This window comes from Daphnia carinata, chromosome 6 (genome assembly GCF_022539665.2).
Source record: "Daphnia carinata strain CSIRO-1 chromosome 6, CSIRO_AGI_Dcar_HiC_V3, whole genome shotgun sequence".
Lineage (NCBI taxonomy): Eukaryota > Metazoa > Arthropoda > Branchiopoda > Diplostraca > Daphniidae > Daphnia > Daphnia carinata.
In genome coordinates this window covers 4260622-4276627 of record NC_081336.1, presented here as the reverse complement: position 1 = coordinate 4276627, position 16006 = coordinate 4260622, and the positions used below count along the sequence as shown (strand labels likewise).

Sequence of the window (16006 nt, the reverse complement as noted above, 5' to 3'; positions counted from 1 at the left end):
CTTTGACAAATGTGTTTTTGTTTGTCTTGTGAATCTTGAAGGGCTCAAAACAATCGTTTGTTGCGAAAAACATCCGTCTTCGTCATGGCACTAGATTATATGTTTCTGTAGAAAAAAACTTTCGATAAAGCCGTGATCTGGCCGTGTCACGATGATTCGCCGTGAATTCAACAACGGTAGTACGAAAAAGCGCAAGACCTTGCCCAAAAAAACAGCTGGATGGAAATTTCATCGTGACTTGGCATTTTTGTAAAGCCATGGAAAAAGAATAGTTAGCCCGTAGGCCACGAGTCATGACGTGTTTGTAGTCTATTTTCCATTAACAATTGTGCAACCATTTCCGAATGAATTAATAAGTAGAAGAAAATAAAAAGCGATGGATGAACTTCCAAACTGAATTAAACTTCAATTAATAAATTTAAAACGTAACTAGAAAACTAGCTATTACTGGATTTCTTTCTTTCCAACATCGACGCAACGTGCAATTAAGAAGAACAGCTGAACATTTTTTTTTGTTTTAACGCTTCTCTGATTTTTAGAATCTCTCTGGAAAAAAAACAATCCCGCGATTTCCTTGTAACGAAGTCACCAAAGACCAGCCATGTGTTTCGGAAAGTTTTTTTTTTTTTTTTTTTTTGAATCTCTTTTTTTACGTTATACGCCACATGGCCACGTTTTATGTAAGTGGCTACGTGCTTGAACTTGCGCCCAATAAATATAGGTTACCTACTGGGGGAAACAAAACTCCACTTCTTTTTGGGAATACCAACCGTTTTTTTTTTCGATGAAAGAATCAACTCTAGTTGACATCTAAAAAAACAAAAAATTTTATACATGCTTTCTTTTTTTTTCCTTTGGCCACCATATTTGGTGATGATTCAGATTATCTTGGCAAATCTTCCTACTGTAAGCTTACAAGTATATCTTAACAATCTCGTTCATGAAAAAAAATAAAATAAACCGGGCGAAGATTCGATCATGAAATACATATGCTGATTCTTAGTGATTGATCATACGATATGCCTTGGGGGTGACATATTCCTCCCATCAAATCTAAGGTTCACGCGAATGCACGCATGTCTGCCAGCATAACTTGGATGGGTCACGCCTGTCTCTTTTTTTTTTTCTAAAGCTATCTCAGTCGAATAAAAAATAGCAGAGACAAGAGTCTTAAAACTTCCGCATTGGGATGGTCAAGCCTTCTAAGGTTTTTTGTTCTCTTTCTTAAGTTATTTTTTACCCAGTAGAAGGAACCGGTTTACCCGTTTTGCCTTAGTCTTCCTTCCCGTCTGGAAAGGACCGCCCATTTCGAGAGGTGCATTTGGTCTAGAAAAGCAGGTCGACGCCGTATCCCAGTCCAAGATTGGGAAATTCTATTTTTTTAAAAGCATGATTCAGACCCAGAAGAAAATTCATTTCGATCGCGACGATCGCGCCGTTGAGACGTGTGTGTTCTTTCACGCTGGGTCAAAAACTACCGGTATTGGTTGTACGTGACGCCGTTTCATTTTGCGACTCGCTGGGGTGACATGTAACAAAGTGACTAGTTTACCATCAGTGGCACAAAGAGACCTGTGTAATTTCTGAAAAAAATTGGATATTCCCTTTTTTAAGACCACGTGGATAATCACGCAAGATTTTCTTTAATATGAGGCCATCAACAGTCGGGTAACACATTTTTTGTTCTTCCAACACCTGTGGCGCACCCATCTGCTTATGTAAATTAAATCCATTTGAAATTCCTTTCGTTTTATTTTTTGCAGGTGCTACACATGCCTGGTAATCTTAATATGTATTGCGGTCGTTTCGTCCCTGGAATCTCCTAAGAATTCATCTTCGAAACGATGGAGCGTCCGAAGAACGAACTGCGAGTTGAAAAACAATTTAAAATCGTGGGCGAAATCGTTCAAGAATGACAGCCTGTCAATCTTGAGTCGAGCAACAAAGAAGACCAATCCAATGGGTTTCATCCGCAAGCAATTGGAAACGAGTAAAAAGTACAACCCGGCGGACCCGCTTCACGCCTATCCAAACAAATGGGATTTAATGGTGCACAGTCTGTTTCAGAAACTGTCACGTTTCGAAGTGAATAATGCGGATGCCATCCGCAAAGTGATCCGAGTCGTCAGGATTTTGACAATCATCGGTTTAGTTGTCGGAACTCTGGGAATCGTCTTGGGTGTGGCGTTACCGCTCAGTCCCTTAGCGCTGGCGTTCGGTAGGAGGGAAGATGAGGTGGAGGATAAAAACGACGTAGTTGACTGGAATTACGTTGATCAAATTTCGCAAAGCGTCATCTACGCCATTGAAAATGGCATGCTCAAATACGAAATGTGACACGTCGCTAATGCCCTAGCCAAGAACAGATTGGTAGTTTTATTTATTTAATTTTTTTTGTGATTGCTCAGGTTGTCAAGTGCCACACCTTCGACAATATTTTAAAAAGATTCTCATCAACTGTTTTTAGTTAAAAAGATAAACGAAAAAAAGAAATTGGCCAACGCCAGCAGAAGTCAAACTGATGGAACGAGCTTTTACCACTAGCGTTTCATCAACCTACCATGGTGATCAGCATTTAACGCTCTAGTGAAAAAGCCAAAACAAAATTCATTGATATCAGGTTTTGTACTGATGAATTTACCCATACTAACAAGAAGCTGCTTGAAAACCACGCAAAAGTTCAAGGTCTCTTAGCGATGGCGCATCCCCGTGGACACAAGTCGTGAACCGTTTCTCACATCGACGGGTCACGCCCCAAATACATTCCTTCACGCAGATCAACCCAAAACCTGTTTAGTTATAAACAACACACGCATTCCAGTTTTATTTTATTTTCAAAGTTTATTAGTTCACGATCACGTGATTTACCGATCGCTCCATTAATTTATTATCACCGAACGACCAACAATAAATGCCATCTACAATCTTTTTTTTTCATTGCAAAACGTGAAGTTTGAGACGTTTAGACCCTGATCAACGGAGTTGTAAAGAGACAACAATAAATGTGAGAAAAACGGAGTTGTATTACCTTTTGTTGATTTTAAAGCCTTTGGCGAGTTGACTGGTTTCATCACATGGATTAGCCCTGAGGGAAAAATGGCAGTTGGAGGTAGGTCTTACCGAACACGAAAAAAAAAACTGGTCCAAAAATGGGCATTGAACTAACGGCCAAGTGAATCCCAGACAAAAGCCAGTGACTGCAGCAGTGCTGGGATAATGCTCCCGTTAACAGAAGACACCAATGCCGCCACCCCCTAGACAGCGCCTGAAAAAACTACGCCATATTAGTTGTTCCACTTAAGTGTTGTTTCAAACAATTGGGTTCAATAAAAAAAAATAAAAGAACCCTACACGGTCCTTGTTTAGGCGTGCTGCAATTTACTTACCTCAAGGGGAAGTCAACTTTCATTGATACTGGGATCGAAAGGCCAAGCAAATATGATGCAATTGCACCGCCGTGCGAACTCACACTAGAACCACGTGTTGCTGCAAGCTTCTCGTACGCCAGGTAACTCCCACCTTTCCTCTCTCCCCCCTCTACCGACGCCAGTCGAGCAATACGTACTCTGCGCTGCGTATTTACTGCCGCCACCCAGCCGGTTAACGAGGACGAGAAGCGGCTTTTCTTTTTGTTCTTTTTCACCACGCGAAAAAGGAAGGGAAAAAACAAAGGCAGCACTGCACGAATCTGCAAGGCACTTTCTCGGCAAACTCGATAAGAAAACCTGAAAATGAATTTCTTTTTTTTTGTTTTAATGAAATTAGAAAAGAAAAGAAACAGCCGCAACAGAAGACTGTCCCGGATCCGTGTCATCGCTACAGCCAGCGCCATCGCCAAAGTCCCCAACAGCTCGCTCTCAACTCCGAGGCCAAAAACCCCTTTCTCCTAAACCGCAGGAAGGCCAGCAACTTCGCCAGGTGGACAGGTCAACTGCTCAAACTCGAATCTCTCGCGTTTCATAAAGGCTAAAGGAAAGAGATTTCTGCCGTCTTTTTTTTTGTGGGCAGCTTGGCGGGATAACAAGTCAGGACACGCGGCTGCAACTGCTCGGCTCTGCCACCGGCTTCGCATCTCGGGCACAACGCCAACCATCAGCACAGCTAACTGCAAGCTCAGGAAACCACCCCCGGGCACAGCCGCCTGTGGCAGTGAAACATAGATGGTTCACATTTTGTCACAACAAAGTACTCGTTTCTTGGCATGGACTTAATTAAGCTCGATTTTCTTTAAATGTTAGCACATACACAGATGCCACATGAAGCAAAAAAGTGGGAGGAACAAGTAACATTTAGGTCCACTATCAAACGAGATGATGAAATCTGTGTGTATTGGCTTGAGAGAACCAGATTCCTGTTTCGTATTTGTTGGCTGCTTTTCGTTTTTTTTTCCAAAGTATTACTGAAAGTTCTCTGATTTCTATCAGTTGGACATAAGAAAATCAAACCATGTTATCATCAAAAAGAAAATTTAAGGAACTCAATCTATATAAGAAGGAAAAATACTACTACACACACTACACGAAAAGCAATGGAATTTGTTGTTTCGTTTCATCTCTCTTTTCTTAAACCGAAGTTCGCTTGTATTGTTTAGGGTTGTCAGTGAAATCTGATTGAATAGTGATTAAAAAACGTCACGCCTTGAATGAGGGGGCTTATACCTCTCGATTAACGGACGAAAACGCGCCTTTTTCGTGTCGCTTCGTGTGCAGCCACCACCAGAAACAAAAAAAGAAAAAAAGAAAGTCACCACAGCCCCCTTTTTCTTCAAGTCCCTTACACGCCTTTAAAACAATTTCAGTCTCTGTATAAAAAAAAATTTCACATTAAATTTTGCAATTGTAAATAAACTTGACTTTTATACTACTTTGATCCAGATCGGGAACGCGAGCGAGATCGCGAACGCGAGGCAGATCGCCTGTGATCGTTATCGTCATCGCGACGATCTGCATGTCCGTTATCTTCTTCGTCATGATTTCTCCTGTCTGCCTCAGCTGACTGTTCTTCTTTTGCTGCTGGAGATCTGTTTGCAGCATCGTCTCTTGGGCTCTTGCTACGAGAACGGCTCCGATCACGACTCCTATCGCGGCTTCTATCGCGACTATCACTGCGACTACGGGACCTATTTTTATAATGAATAAGTACAATTATTACATTGCTCAAGTGCATATCAGATAAACTGGTTACCTGGACTTGCTCTTCTTCTTGCTTCGGCGATCGTCATCACGGCGACTTCCTCTTTTATCATCACGATCGCGGCTACGACTACGACTGCGAGATCGAGATCTGGAACGACGGTCGCGTGAACGACTACGAGAACGAGACCTAATTTGTTAAGATTACACAAACCATAATAACTTCATCCAGAGTCCACTGCAATCACAACAAGTATTACAAAAGATTCCCAATAATTTCTTTCAATCAGTGCAACTAATCGAAGAGAACAATACTATTCAAACAACAGTATAAACTAAGACATATTGTGACATGTTTCAATAAAGAATAGAATTAATTAAAAAGAATGTATTACCTCCTCCTGCGTGAACTGCGTCCACTTCGCCGGGGTGGATCATCAGGACGTCCATAGCGAGCCAATTGGACCCTGAGTTCTCGTCCATCCATCATTCTACCATCCATAGCATGCATGGCATCTTCTCCATCACGTCTATCATAAAACCTACAAGAAATTTGGTTAAACACTAATCAAGAAAAAAGTGGATCAACATTAAATTGCCTCACCTGACAAAAGCAAAGCCACGACTTTCTCGCGAAAAACGGTCTTTAGGGATGTAAACATCTCCGACGTCTCCATACTTTTCAAAAACTCGACGCAAATCTTCGCAAGTAGTGCGATACGTCAGGTTGTCAACTTTCAATGAGGTCATGCCTTCAATGCGAGGAGGGCCGCGACCGCTCATTTTAGATTCTGGTTGAGTAAACGACTTGCAATCAACGTATAAGATGTGAACAGGCTGACGCGTCTCAACTGAAGCGACAGTTGCTAGCACGCGCGTAAACTAAATCTATTCACAATGCACAAAATGGCTTCCTAGGGGATGCTACAACGTTGTCACACTAAAAAATAGACCAACTGCGTCATTGGGTTTCTTAAAATGAAAATATTGTTTGGAATTAATTCGTAAAACATTGCTGATAAAAAAATATTTGGCTCAATACACATAATTGTTTGAATAAAAGATGAGAAATACACTTCCCAATATGGCAATGCCATGAGAAGTATCCTTTTTGGCATGTTTTCTAACCTTCAGCCTTAATGCCAATTGTGATTTATTTTATTCCAGAACAAGCTTTAAAATTTTTATCGATTTTTCTAAATAGAAACTAAAAAAAAATAGTGAGAAAAGGTAAAATGCAAAAAACTGACGTTTTACAATGTTGCCACGCCATTTAACCACAAGCATGCCACAAGTGAAGGGTAAGCAATTGAAAAAATGCCAAATAAACCGAAAGAAATAAAAAAAGCAGCTACAAAGTAATCAATCTAGACGATACTTCTCTACCATATGTTAGAAAGACCCCATTGCTAAAATGTATGGAATAAGGACGGTGGACAGCTGCTTCATAAAAGGACATTGAGTTTGGCGGAGGTTAGCAATCTGTTGGGTGAAAAGGGACTCAGTGCAGTCTGTGCCGTGTCCCGTGTCGAACGTGCTCTCGTCACTAAAGGTAAGACCTCGTTCTGTTGCCGTGGTAGTTTTTTGTTTTTCCTTTCGTGTTCTCGAACCAAAAAAAAAACCTCTCCACAGTTGTGACAAGCCCGGACATAAGTTTCAGATGAAAACAATAGGGGCGTTGATAGGAACAGTGAAAAAAAGGTTTTTCCTTGTTGAATTCAAGAAGAAACGTGATCCGACTGTTTAAATAATTTTCGTCCCACTTGAAGGTCTGAAAGGTTAAAGCAAATCGAATTGAATGCAGAAATTACTGGAATTTCAGTTGAAACTATTCGAAAATGTGAAAAGTCAACTTGTGACCTTCACCCAACCAAGGGATAAACAGTTGTCGGTATCTCATGCAGCGGATATGGGCATTGGGGCACTAGACGGAAACATTAGCGCTTCCCCAGCAAACTCCCGAAAATAGAAGTGATCTTCCAGGGGCCCCCCACTCACCCACATCCCTTTGGAAGCCGCCCTTTTTGTTCCTTTGGCATTCGGCCACGCATGTTTTTTTGTTTTTTTTTTATTTATTTCTCAAACCAGGCGAGCCACCGTTCCTACGGCCTTAATGTTTGTCCGACATTCCTTCAACATTATCGCCTACTAAACACACACTGGGTCTTTGCATTCTTCATTGTATAGCGACAGTGCTTCTTTGGGCATAACTTGTTATTGACATTCTTATTTTTGGTGATGGGCGTGAATGTAGGTGAGCTTGATTTGACTCGAGGGTCTTTGCGGTGCCAGCGCGCGTAACGAATCACGACGACCTGCTCAGCTTTGTTCCAAAACAATAGAAGCTCTGCGAATCGACGAAAACGACGCGAAAACGATACACTCATCGCCCCTCTTGTGATCAAGCCTTTGCTGTTCCGCTTCGATACAATTTATCGTAATCTTCGAAAAATGACTTCATCTGCTGTTCCCGGCAAAAAAGATACCCGGTTTGCTCCACAGCCCGCTAACAACCAACAGGTATTGACATATTAATCTTAGACAATTTTAGATTCGTCGGTCGGATAACCGGGAAATTCGTGCAGCTGAACTTTGTATGGCTAAAAGGTTATCAGCTTTCGGCTTTATCATCATGTTCATTTATCTATTATTATTTATGATTCATTTATCATTATCTTTCAACGGTGGCTGTTACGCCCTGCACGTTTTTGTTTTTGTGACTTTTTGTTTTGTTTTTAATTTTGATATCTTTTTAAGTACTAGCTTTGTGGCGCATGAAGCTAAAGAGTATGACAACTAAATGGTGTTCCATTAAGATTTCATTAATGCATCTTTAATCACTTTTTTTTTGCGTTTCTGTTGTCAAACTGGGCAGTTTTTTAGGCGAGAACGCAGCTTTGTCCTGCAACGTCCCTCACAGGTTGGCATTTCTAATATGTTAATCAAAATATTCATGTAAATATTGTGTATATAACAAACGATGGCCTAAACACCAAAAGCTTTGCATAAACACGTTACTCTTTAGTTATGGTGCACTTTTCAAATAAATCTGTTTTTTTTAATTGCCGTGACAGAATGGGCCAGCAGGAAATCATTTCCAGCAACGAGAGCGCAGTTTCATTCGTGATGGAAACCGCCCGGCTGCCGGCAACTCTTCGAATGCTTTTCCAAATGCTATGGGAAGCAATAATAGCAAAGCACGCGGTGGCTCTCATCACAATGGGAACAATGGGCCAGCATCGGCATCCGCCGGGAGGGGTGGCAAACCCAATATGGAAATTTATCGTCCACCAAGTAAGCTATTTGAATTTGTTTTTCACGAAAACTTTGTTAACATCTTTTTATCTTCGTCACTTCATATAAAGTCGTGTTGACGCTTTCCAATTTTCGTACAAAGTGAAAGAAAAGACAATTGTTCATCGTCTGACGCTATACTGAGTTTGACGGTTTAAAAACTAAATGTGCTAGATATTTTTGGAAAGTCGGTCGCATCCTGGGAAATGACTTTGGAAGACGCTTGAGGAAAAAAGTTCATAGGAAAACCGCATTTGTAGACATTTAGGCTCTAAAGCACATTTTTGTTTCCGATCTATTTTCGTTCTTTTAGAAACCTAATTGAGTGTCATAAATTAAAGTCATCCGCAAATGACAGTTGACAAAAATAATGCAGGATATATTAGAGCCATAATTTAATGGAATCACCATTTTGCTTTCATCGTTTGAGGTAGATTTAAGAGTTGTTTCCCTATCGTTTTTAATCGTTTTTTAACTTCCAAAAATGCGTAAAATTTTCTCTATTCCCGGATGCTGGAATGATTGGTCGTAACGTTGTATGTGAATCCCGCCGCACCCAAGTTTGACATCTGTTTGGTTATTACGAAACCAGAACCCGACTGTTTTAGGTCAGATTGTTTAAATTGCTTATTTTATAATCGTGTTGTGTTCTATTTGTTGAAAGGCATGCGAAGTGGTGAAATTCCAGCCGGCGGAAAGGGACAATCGAATCAGAACTCTCCCGATCATCAGCCCCCACGTCTTACCAAAAGCCGAACTTCACTCGAACTAAATAATAATAGCACAAGAGTGGCTAATAAAGTGGCACAACAAGGCTCTGCTACCGTTACTTCGATCACGATACAACAGCAACCGGTTAAAGAAGTGACCGCATCACCGTCGGGTCAGTTCGTGCTGCAGAGATCGAAAAGCAGCGGATCGCATCTTACTCTGCAACAACAAAAAGTGCCCGTACCGAAACCGACGTCATCAGTCACGACGCCTAAAGGCACCAATTTAGAATTACCCGATATCAGTTCGTTTCCCGAAGCAGCTCAAGTTTTACTTCGGAAAATATCCGTTGGTGAGCAACTTGAAATGATATGTTATAATCAACAGTAATGGATCTCAATTGATGTTTATTTTAGATCCAGATGCAGCTAATAGCCGCTCAGTCATGGAGGCTGTAAAAACGTTGGTCAGTCGAATGTTAGAATCATCTCGTTACGCTTCTCCTATAGCTCGTTACTGTTCATATGTCATAGAGGTAAAACAAAAAACAAATTATTTTCAAATTGTTTGAATATTTGAATAAAAATTTGCATGCAGAAAGAAACAAAAGAAACTTTTAGAGAAAGCTTACTCAACACATGTCAAGAGTTGTTCCAGGAACGTGATCGATTGTTGAGAACAGCGTCGGAGTCTTCTCAGCGTTGGGTGGCCTTTATAAATTTTCTTAACGAAATGTATTTGCAGGTATGTGTACATCAATTTTAATGTGATGTTATTAAGTAACGATTTTTTTTTTCATTTTTTCCAGTTGAAACGACGCAATTTCAACACCAAAGCTAAATCTAGTTCGACAAGACTGTCTCCAGATTTGATTCTGCTTTCTTTGCTGGCTGAAAGCTGCTGTGCTACACTCAGACAGCCATCATCACAATCTCTTCAAGAGGTATTATCAATTCATTGCACACTGAACAGCTCAAAACGCACGAGCAATGTGCCGTGGAAAAAAAGGAGCATTATTAAATTTTTAATGATTGTTAATGTTTGTGTATAGCTGGAATGTCTGTTTTTTGTTCTGACGGGCATTGGCCGAGATGTCGAAACAGAACTTCCCAGCAAAATGTCTGCCATATGGAATGCAATTCGAGATGCGTTCCTCGAAATGAATTCATTGCCAGGAGCAGCTCAGCGCACTTTGCTGCAACTGGTTGAACTTAGGGCGGCTAAATGGCAACTTCCTGCCACTGCTGTCACATACTACTATCCATCCGTCTCGGGATCGGCCTATTGATCCCCAACTGAATTGCCATGGCTGTGTTGAATCACACGGCAACAAACAGAAAGTTTTTTTTTATCCCTTAATTACTACGATTGGAATTTCTCAAATTTTTATTCCTACGTTTTCACTGTTTTTTATGCTTTAAACGGGGATAATCAGTCGTCCTTCGTTAATTTGATATATAGCAATAAAAACAATCAAGTCAATATTATATGTAAACCTCCTTTTGGAATTCCGTAAATTTCGGCTTGTGTAAAAAGGCCATCACTTTCATTCATAGTCCTTGCACTACTGTTTCTCATGGAGTGTTTAGTTTGATTTCAGGTACCACAAACTATGGTGTCCTGGTTGACCTATAATCTGATGTAAAGTGATACATTTGGGCTATAATAAACTTTTAATCCAAAAATGTTCGTTATAAATTCCAATAACTTAGATCACGATTTTTGAAATCGTCCGATAAGTGGTTCGTTTGGAGTGCAAAACAGGCTAGTTGGCGAAAGACGGCGGTTCAAAGAACTTGTTTGTAGAGATTCTTTTTTTTTTCTATTGGCGTTAGTGTGTTGTTCTTTGTTAGTTTTTTTAAAAGCCTCGTCGAAGAGTTGCCAACAGACTCACTGGCTGCCAAAGAGAGCCTGGGCCAAATTAACTTTTCACCCAATTTTGTTTTAAAAAACGCAGATCGCGATTAAATAAAAATTAACAAGGAAGTTCTTGAAATTCTCTGTTTTGTGTGCATTGTCAAATGTTAGTTAACATGAAAGAAATTTCTGGAACATCTTTGGCTCGATCTGAGTTGAAATCAATCGTCGAATCAGATCAACAGACTTTACGATTACGTGGGATCATAATTTTCGTTTGGTTCCTCTAAAAATATGAGCCAATTGCCTACTCTAGTAGTTCACTACACTTCTCAAAGCGAAATGCGTTTCAACAACTGGAATCAGCAGCTGCGTATCTGTTCGTAAAAGATATGGCAACATCTGTGTCAGTCTGTTTTCTCTATTGTTTATTCCGCTACGCCGCTTCCTATTTTCAAGTTTCGTTCAGCACACTGTTACATTTTCGATGATCGAATATCTAACCATTCGGGTCACGTCATCTTCTTTTCGTTTAGGTAACGAAAATATATATAAATTTGCAATCTTTGTACGACATCTTTGTCTTTTAAAGGTGTATGTTTTACTTGCAAAGCATATATTGTACTTGGTTTCCCCTGTTCGACGTAAGTTCAAATATGGACTTTTTTGTTGTTCGTTCTTCTGTTTACAACGGCTTCTTTGTGACTAGATTTGGTTGACTAAAATAACTACATAGAGGGAGGGGTGATCTTCTCAGCCCTTCCATTATTACATTAAAAGAAATATCTAACTCTTATTCCCAACTGAATTTTGGGAACCTTTGGATTTTCTTAGTTTGAAAAAGTAAGTAACTGAAATATGCTGGAATATATAGCATTTTGCCATTTCTCGTTGCATTTCGTTGTTACTTTTAATTGGTATTCTATCTGCAACCATTTTTTTTAGATGGCCATTAAATTTTAAGCACAGTAGATTGTTAAGCATTATTCTGTAAAACAAGGCCCAAAAATGTGTTTTTGTGATTACAGTTGAAACCTTCTGTAAGCATGGCAAAGGTCCATGTCCAAAATGTTGTAGTTCTCGACAATCCTTCAAACTTCTCCAATCCGTTCCAGTTTGAAATTACTTTTGAATGTTTGGAAGATCTTCAGGAAGTATGTGAACTAAATACCATAATCAACTATTAATCAAAGATGCTAAATAAACATATGATTTTAATATCAAGGATTTGGAATGGAAAATCATTTATGTTGGTTCAGGTAAAACATAATGTTTTTGTAATATAAGTGAATAGTTACAGATATGCTATAAAATTGAACTTTTTTATATTTAGCTGAAAGTGAAACTTATGATCAAGTTTTGGATACAGTCTACGTTGGACCTGTGCCTGAAGGAAGACACATGTTTGTGTTCCAAGCCGAACCCCCACAACCTTCTAAAATCCCGGTCGCAGATGCTGTGGGTGTAACGGTTGTTCTTCTGACTTGTTCTTACCGTGGCCAAGAATTTATCCGTGTTGGGTAAATTTTTTCTACTAAACTAATAGAAACTTTGTATGTTAAAATTTAAATTCATCCAATAGATATTACGTTAATAATGAATACGGTGATGCCGAGCTGAAGGAGAATCCTCCCGCCGTTCCACAGTTCGACAAACTGATGCGAAACATTTTAGCCACTAACCCCCGTGTTACTCGTTTTAAAGTCGATTGGGACGATACAAACAAGAGTGGTACGACAAAAGGTGAACAAATTATTGAAAGTGACGGTCATCAGAAAATGGATGCTTCCCTAATGGAATCAATGGATGTGATGTAACAATTAAAATGGATAGTCGAGTGCCACTGCCACCCGAGCCGCTAAAGCCGGAGGAATCCCAGTGCTGCGGCCAAGGTTGTCAGTTTTGTGTCCTTGATATTTACCAGCAGGAGTTATTAATTTGGCAAAAAAAGTGTGAGGAACTCAAAAACTGCCAATTTGAGCAAAACAACAAAATGAGTCCAGAAACTTATGTCAGTTGTGTTGTTGAACGCGTCGAAAAATTGTGCTCAGCTGTGTTTTTGTTCCACTTTAAGCTTCCGGAAAACAACTGTATAAAGTACACGGCCGGCCAACATGTGATAGCGCGCGAGTTCACCGGCAATTCAACTATATGCAGGCCATACACCATCATCAGCTCACCTGGACTAGTGACCACATTTTCTATTTTGATTAAATTGTATGATGGCGGAATGATGTCCAACATCATCAGGAAGAAATGGTTGGCGGGATATGCGGTTGATTGGCGAGGGCCGATTGGCGAATATAATTATCAGCCGAACAGCTATCGTAACATACTTTTGATTGCGGCTGGAACCGGAATAACCCCAATATATCAAATGGCAAGAATGATAGTTGATAATCCTGAAGATGAGACGCGGGTTTTGCTTCTTTATAGCTGCAAGACGTATTCGGACATAATTTTACGCGACAAACTTCATCAGCTGCAAGATTATTGGAACTTTAAAGTTCGTTATTTTCTCAGTGACGACTTGAAACAGGAGGTGGAAGCCATTAGAAGATATAATGAGGACATTAACTATCATCGAATAAACGAAGACGTAGTGAACAATGAGCTGAAATTTCTCCCACATGACAATTTACGGGTGTACCTATGTGGACCGAAGTCATTTGAAAAAAATATTAGCGACAATTTGACCAAAATTGGTATTGTAAAAAGTTCCATCCTCACTTTTTCTTGAATACAATTTCTGCTGTATTTTGACTCATGTTTTAATAGCAATGGCTGGTGGCCAATCCAACTCAACAGCATCAACATCCAATGCAACAATATCAACAGGTCGACCCAATAATACACACAAGTTGGGCAAGGTGCGGTTGAAATCGCCATGAACGAATTCTTTAATATACGTACCCGCCTGAGTTTTCAAGCGCAGTATGAAATGCCCCGGTCGATCATCAAGCAACGTAGCATTCATCTCGTGAACCGTTCTTGGTCTTACTGCCAATGGTCTCCTGTAAAGTTCGAGACATAATTTAGGCTTCTAGAATTTAATGATTTACACGAAGATAAAATACCTATGCAGTACCCGCAGAGGAGTTTTCTGCATCAAAACAAGATCTGTGATAGCGTTGATTTTAGCTAAATCTTCTTCTGTTGGCGTTGAGCCATCGAGCGTAACACACAAGGCTCTATAGATCTTTGTTTTCTCCTCCTCCCCCTCTTTCAGGACAGATAATTGCTCTTTCGTGACCGCTTGCAAGTCGCGAATCTGAATTGCATCCGTACTATTGTTGATAACATTCTGCAGTTGGGTAATTTGATCTTGTGTAAAAATAGTTCGATGCGGATCTATAAGCTCGATTGCAAAGGGTCGACCTTTTCCAAGTGTTCTCACATCGACATCTTCTCGACCAGAGGATGAAAATTTAACGCCTTCAATAACATGAAGCATTACAGAACATATATTCAAAATTTTTTAAATAATTTATGTGAAGAATACTTTGAGTTTTGAAAAACGGCTCAAGATGTTTACAAATCAATTCCTGGATGGATGTATCCATATGTTTTTCCCCTTCAATGAACCATGGCGTTTGACACAAAGTTCTTGAGAATTTTTGATATCGACCTGGTGACAAAAAATAGAGCCACCAATAAACATCTTATCCTGATTAATAATTTACAATAACACACTAAACATACCAGCAATGTGTATGGAATTATGTGAGCATTGCACTGGTCCATAGTGGGCACTGCAGTTTGGTACTTTCAGTGTGTAGTGCTTCTGGAAGTCTTTAGCACTCAACCCTGACAATACACTCTGGGCAGCATTTCTTGTAAAAATGCCTTCTCGGTAGACTCTAGTACGATTGTACCTATGTTTGAACTTTTCCGGACAAATGTCAACTCTGAGAAGGAATAATTTAGATGAAATTATAACAATCATAACCAAAACAGATTTTGAAGTATTACAAGGCACCACACTCAGCAATTTCATCTTTGTAGAGTATGCTAATATGAATTTGAAAAGGTGAGCTGCTATGCTCCAGTTGTTTGTTTAGTTTTTTCTCTAAAGGCTCAGTAAAGACAAATTTCCATACATCTTTCAAGGAAGTGACATAGTCAATTTTCAAGTTCTTTGAGAGAAGGTCTGGAAACTTGTCAGTTAATAGGAACCATACAGCTTGCTCCCTAAGCATGATAGCCACTGGTAATGAAACCATACAAGAAAACGTGGCTGAGTCACAATCAAACTTTAACACCTGCTGGCATACCTAAACACATAAAGATGGAAAAATAGTTAAAAAGAAAACAACAAAACTTGGAGGATAGAATTGCTACAACCTCATCCATTACGACTTCTTTTATAAAGTGATCCTGCACTAATCCCAGGCAGATAACGCATGGACTGGCTTTCAGCAATTTTTCTTCTGGTTCTAGTTTGAATTCCTCCACGTGACACGGTCATAATATATTACACAACAATCTCGGAATGAATTAAGAAGATTAATTACATCTGATTTTCGTTGGTAGGTCTCCGGCTTCCTTTCTCTCGTGAATCGAATCGCACATCTCCAACATGATCCTAAATTCTGAATAAAATCTACAATTTCCAGATTAAGACTTTCAGAAGGACCTTCGTCTACCGGTGCCATGTTTACATCAATTTCATAGCAGAGTTGCCAAAGAGGTGTGGAAAACATTAACTTCATAAATTCAACCCGATCTATAACCCCTTAAAACTTGAGAGGTTTCGAATTCCGTTCCAAAAGGCTTTTAATTACTATTCGGTGGGAAAACGAAAAAAACTTGTGAAGAATTGACAGACGCAAAAAATAATAATGATGAATGAAATACTGACAGGCTTGGAATAATTCATGGTTAATTATTAGGAAAAAATGCAATAGAACACCGAGAGTCTGTCGGTGCAAAAGATCCGATCCACTCCAAACGTAAATCGCACTTATTTTTCGGTGCTAGCTGTGCGACACCCCGGGGCCTTGAGATGAAAA

At 39.8% G+C, this 16006-nt stretch overlaps 6 protein-coding genes across 10 annotated transcripts; 4 read left to right on the top strand and 2 right to left on the bottom strand.

Moving 5' to 3' along the window:
- The first annotated feature begins 1515 nt into the window (after positions 1 to 1515).
- LOC130690176 (uncharacterized) lies at positions 1516 to 3018 on the top strand. 2 transcript variants are annotated; one of them, XM_057513177.2, is made up of 2 exons: positions 1516 to 1668; positions 1764 to 3018. In XM_057513177.2, the coding sequence occupies exons 1-2, from the start codon at positions 1649 to 1651 to the stop codon at positions 2335 to 2337; spliced, it is 594 nt and encodes a 197-aa protein (XP_057369160.1). In that variant the 5' UTR covers positions 1516 to 1648; the 3' UTR covers positions 2338 to 3018. The 2 variants fall into 2 exon arrangements, with proteins under 2 accessions (XP_057369160.1, XP_059351904.1); XM_059495921.1 differs by having other exon boundaries at positions 1591 to 1718.
- A 1290-nt stretch (positions 3019 to 4308) lies between these two features.
- Positions 4309 to 6044, bottom strand: LOC130690167 (serine/arginine-rich splicing factor 2-like). Of its 2 annotated transcripts, none has more exons than XM_059495920.1 (5): positions 5737 to 6044; positions 5528 to 5674; positions 5185 to 5307; positions 4865 to 5119; positions 4309 to 4801 (listed from the first exon to the last, which is right to left on the bottom strand). In XM_059495920.1, exons 1-5 carry the CDS (start codon positions 5913 to 5915, stop codon positions 4795 to 4797), a joined length of 711 nt encoding a protein of 236 aa, XP_059351903.1. In that variant the 5' UTR covers positions 5916 to 6044; the 3' UTR covers positions 4309 to 4794. The 2 variants fall into 2 exon arrangements, with proteins under 2 accessions (XP_059351903.1, XP_057369147.1); XM_057513164.2 differs by having other exon boundaries at positions 5185 to 5322; positions 5737 to 6041.
- Positions 6045 to 6545: 501 nt separating this feature from the next.
- On the top strand, positions 6546 to 10822 carry LOC130690132 (polyadenylate-binding protein-interacting protein 1-like). 2 transcript variants are annotated; one of them, XM_057513117.2, is made up of 9 exons: positions 6546 to 6684; positions 7387 to 7652; positions 8008 to 8052; positions 8207 to 8426; positions 9091 to 9489; positions 9554 to 9672; positions 9735 to 9881; positions 9946 to 10080; positions 10189 to 10822. In XM_057513117.2, exons 2-9 carry the CDS (start codon positions 7584 to 7586, stop codon positions 10423 to 10425), a joined length of 1371 nt encoding a protein of 456 aa, XP_057369100.1. In that variant the 5' UTR covers positions 6546 to 6684; positions 7387 to 7583; the 3' UTR covers positions 10426 to 10822. The 2 variants fall into 2 exon arrangements, with proteins under 2 accessions (XP_057369100.1, XP_057369101.1); XM_057513118.2 differs by lacking the exon at positions 8008 to 8052.
- A 570-nt stretch (positions 10823 to 11392) lies between these two features.
- On the top strand, positions 11393 to 12811 carry LOC130690178 (histone chaperone asf1-like). 2 transcript variants are annotated; one of them, XM_057513179.1, is made up of 5 exons: positions 11393 to 11530; positions 12023 to 12148; positions 12220 to 12253; positions 12328 to 12514; positions 12577 to 12811. In XM_057513179.1, the coding sequence occupies exons 2-5, from the start codon at positions 12041 to 12043 to the stop codon at positions 12809 to 12811; spliced, it is 564 nt and encodes a 187-aa protein (XP_057369162.1). In that variant the 5' UTR covers positions 11393 to 11530; positions 12023 to 12040. The 2 variants fall into 2 exon arrangements, with proteins under 2 accessions (XP_057369162.1, XP_057369163.1); XM_057513180.1 differs by lacking the exon at positions 11393 to 11530 and adding an exon at positions 11704 to 11837.
- An 8-nt stretch (positions 12812 to 12819) lies between these two features.
- LOC130690152 (NADH-cytochrome b5 reductase-like) lies at positions 12820 to 13751 on the top strand. Its single transcript, XM_057513142.1, has one exon. The coding sequence runs from the start codon at positions 12820 to 12822 to the stop codon at positions 13732 to 13734; it is 915 nt and encodes a 304-aa protein (XP_057369125.1). The 3' UTR covers positions 13735 to 13751.
- On the bottom strand, positions 13721 to 15685 carry LOC130690126 (tRNA pseudouridine synthase Pus10-like). Its single transcript, XM_057513109.2, has 7 exons — positions 15509 to 15685; positions 15339 to 15443; positions 14967 to 15268; positions 14697 to 14902; positions 14497 to 14622; positions 14072 to 14429; positions 13721 to 14008 (listed from the first exon to the last, which is right to left on the bottom strand). Exons 1-7 carry the CDS (start codon positions 15647 to 15649, stop codon positions 13759 to 13761), a joined length of 1488 nt encoding a protein of 495 aa, XP_057369092.1. The 5' UTR covers positions 15650 to 15685; the 3' UTR covers positions 13721 to 13758.
- Positions 15686 to 16006: the final 321 nt, after the last annotated feature.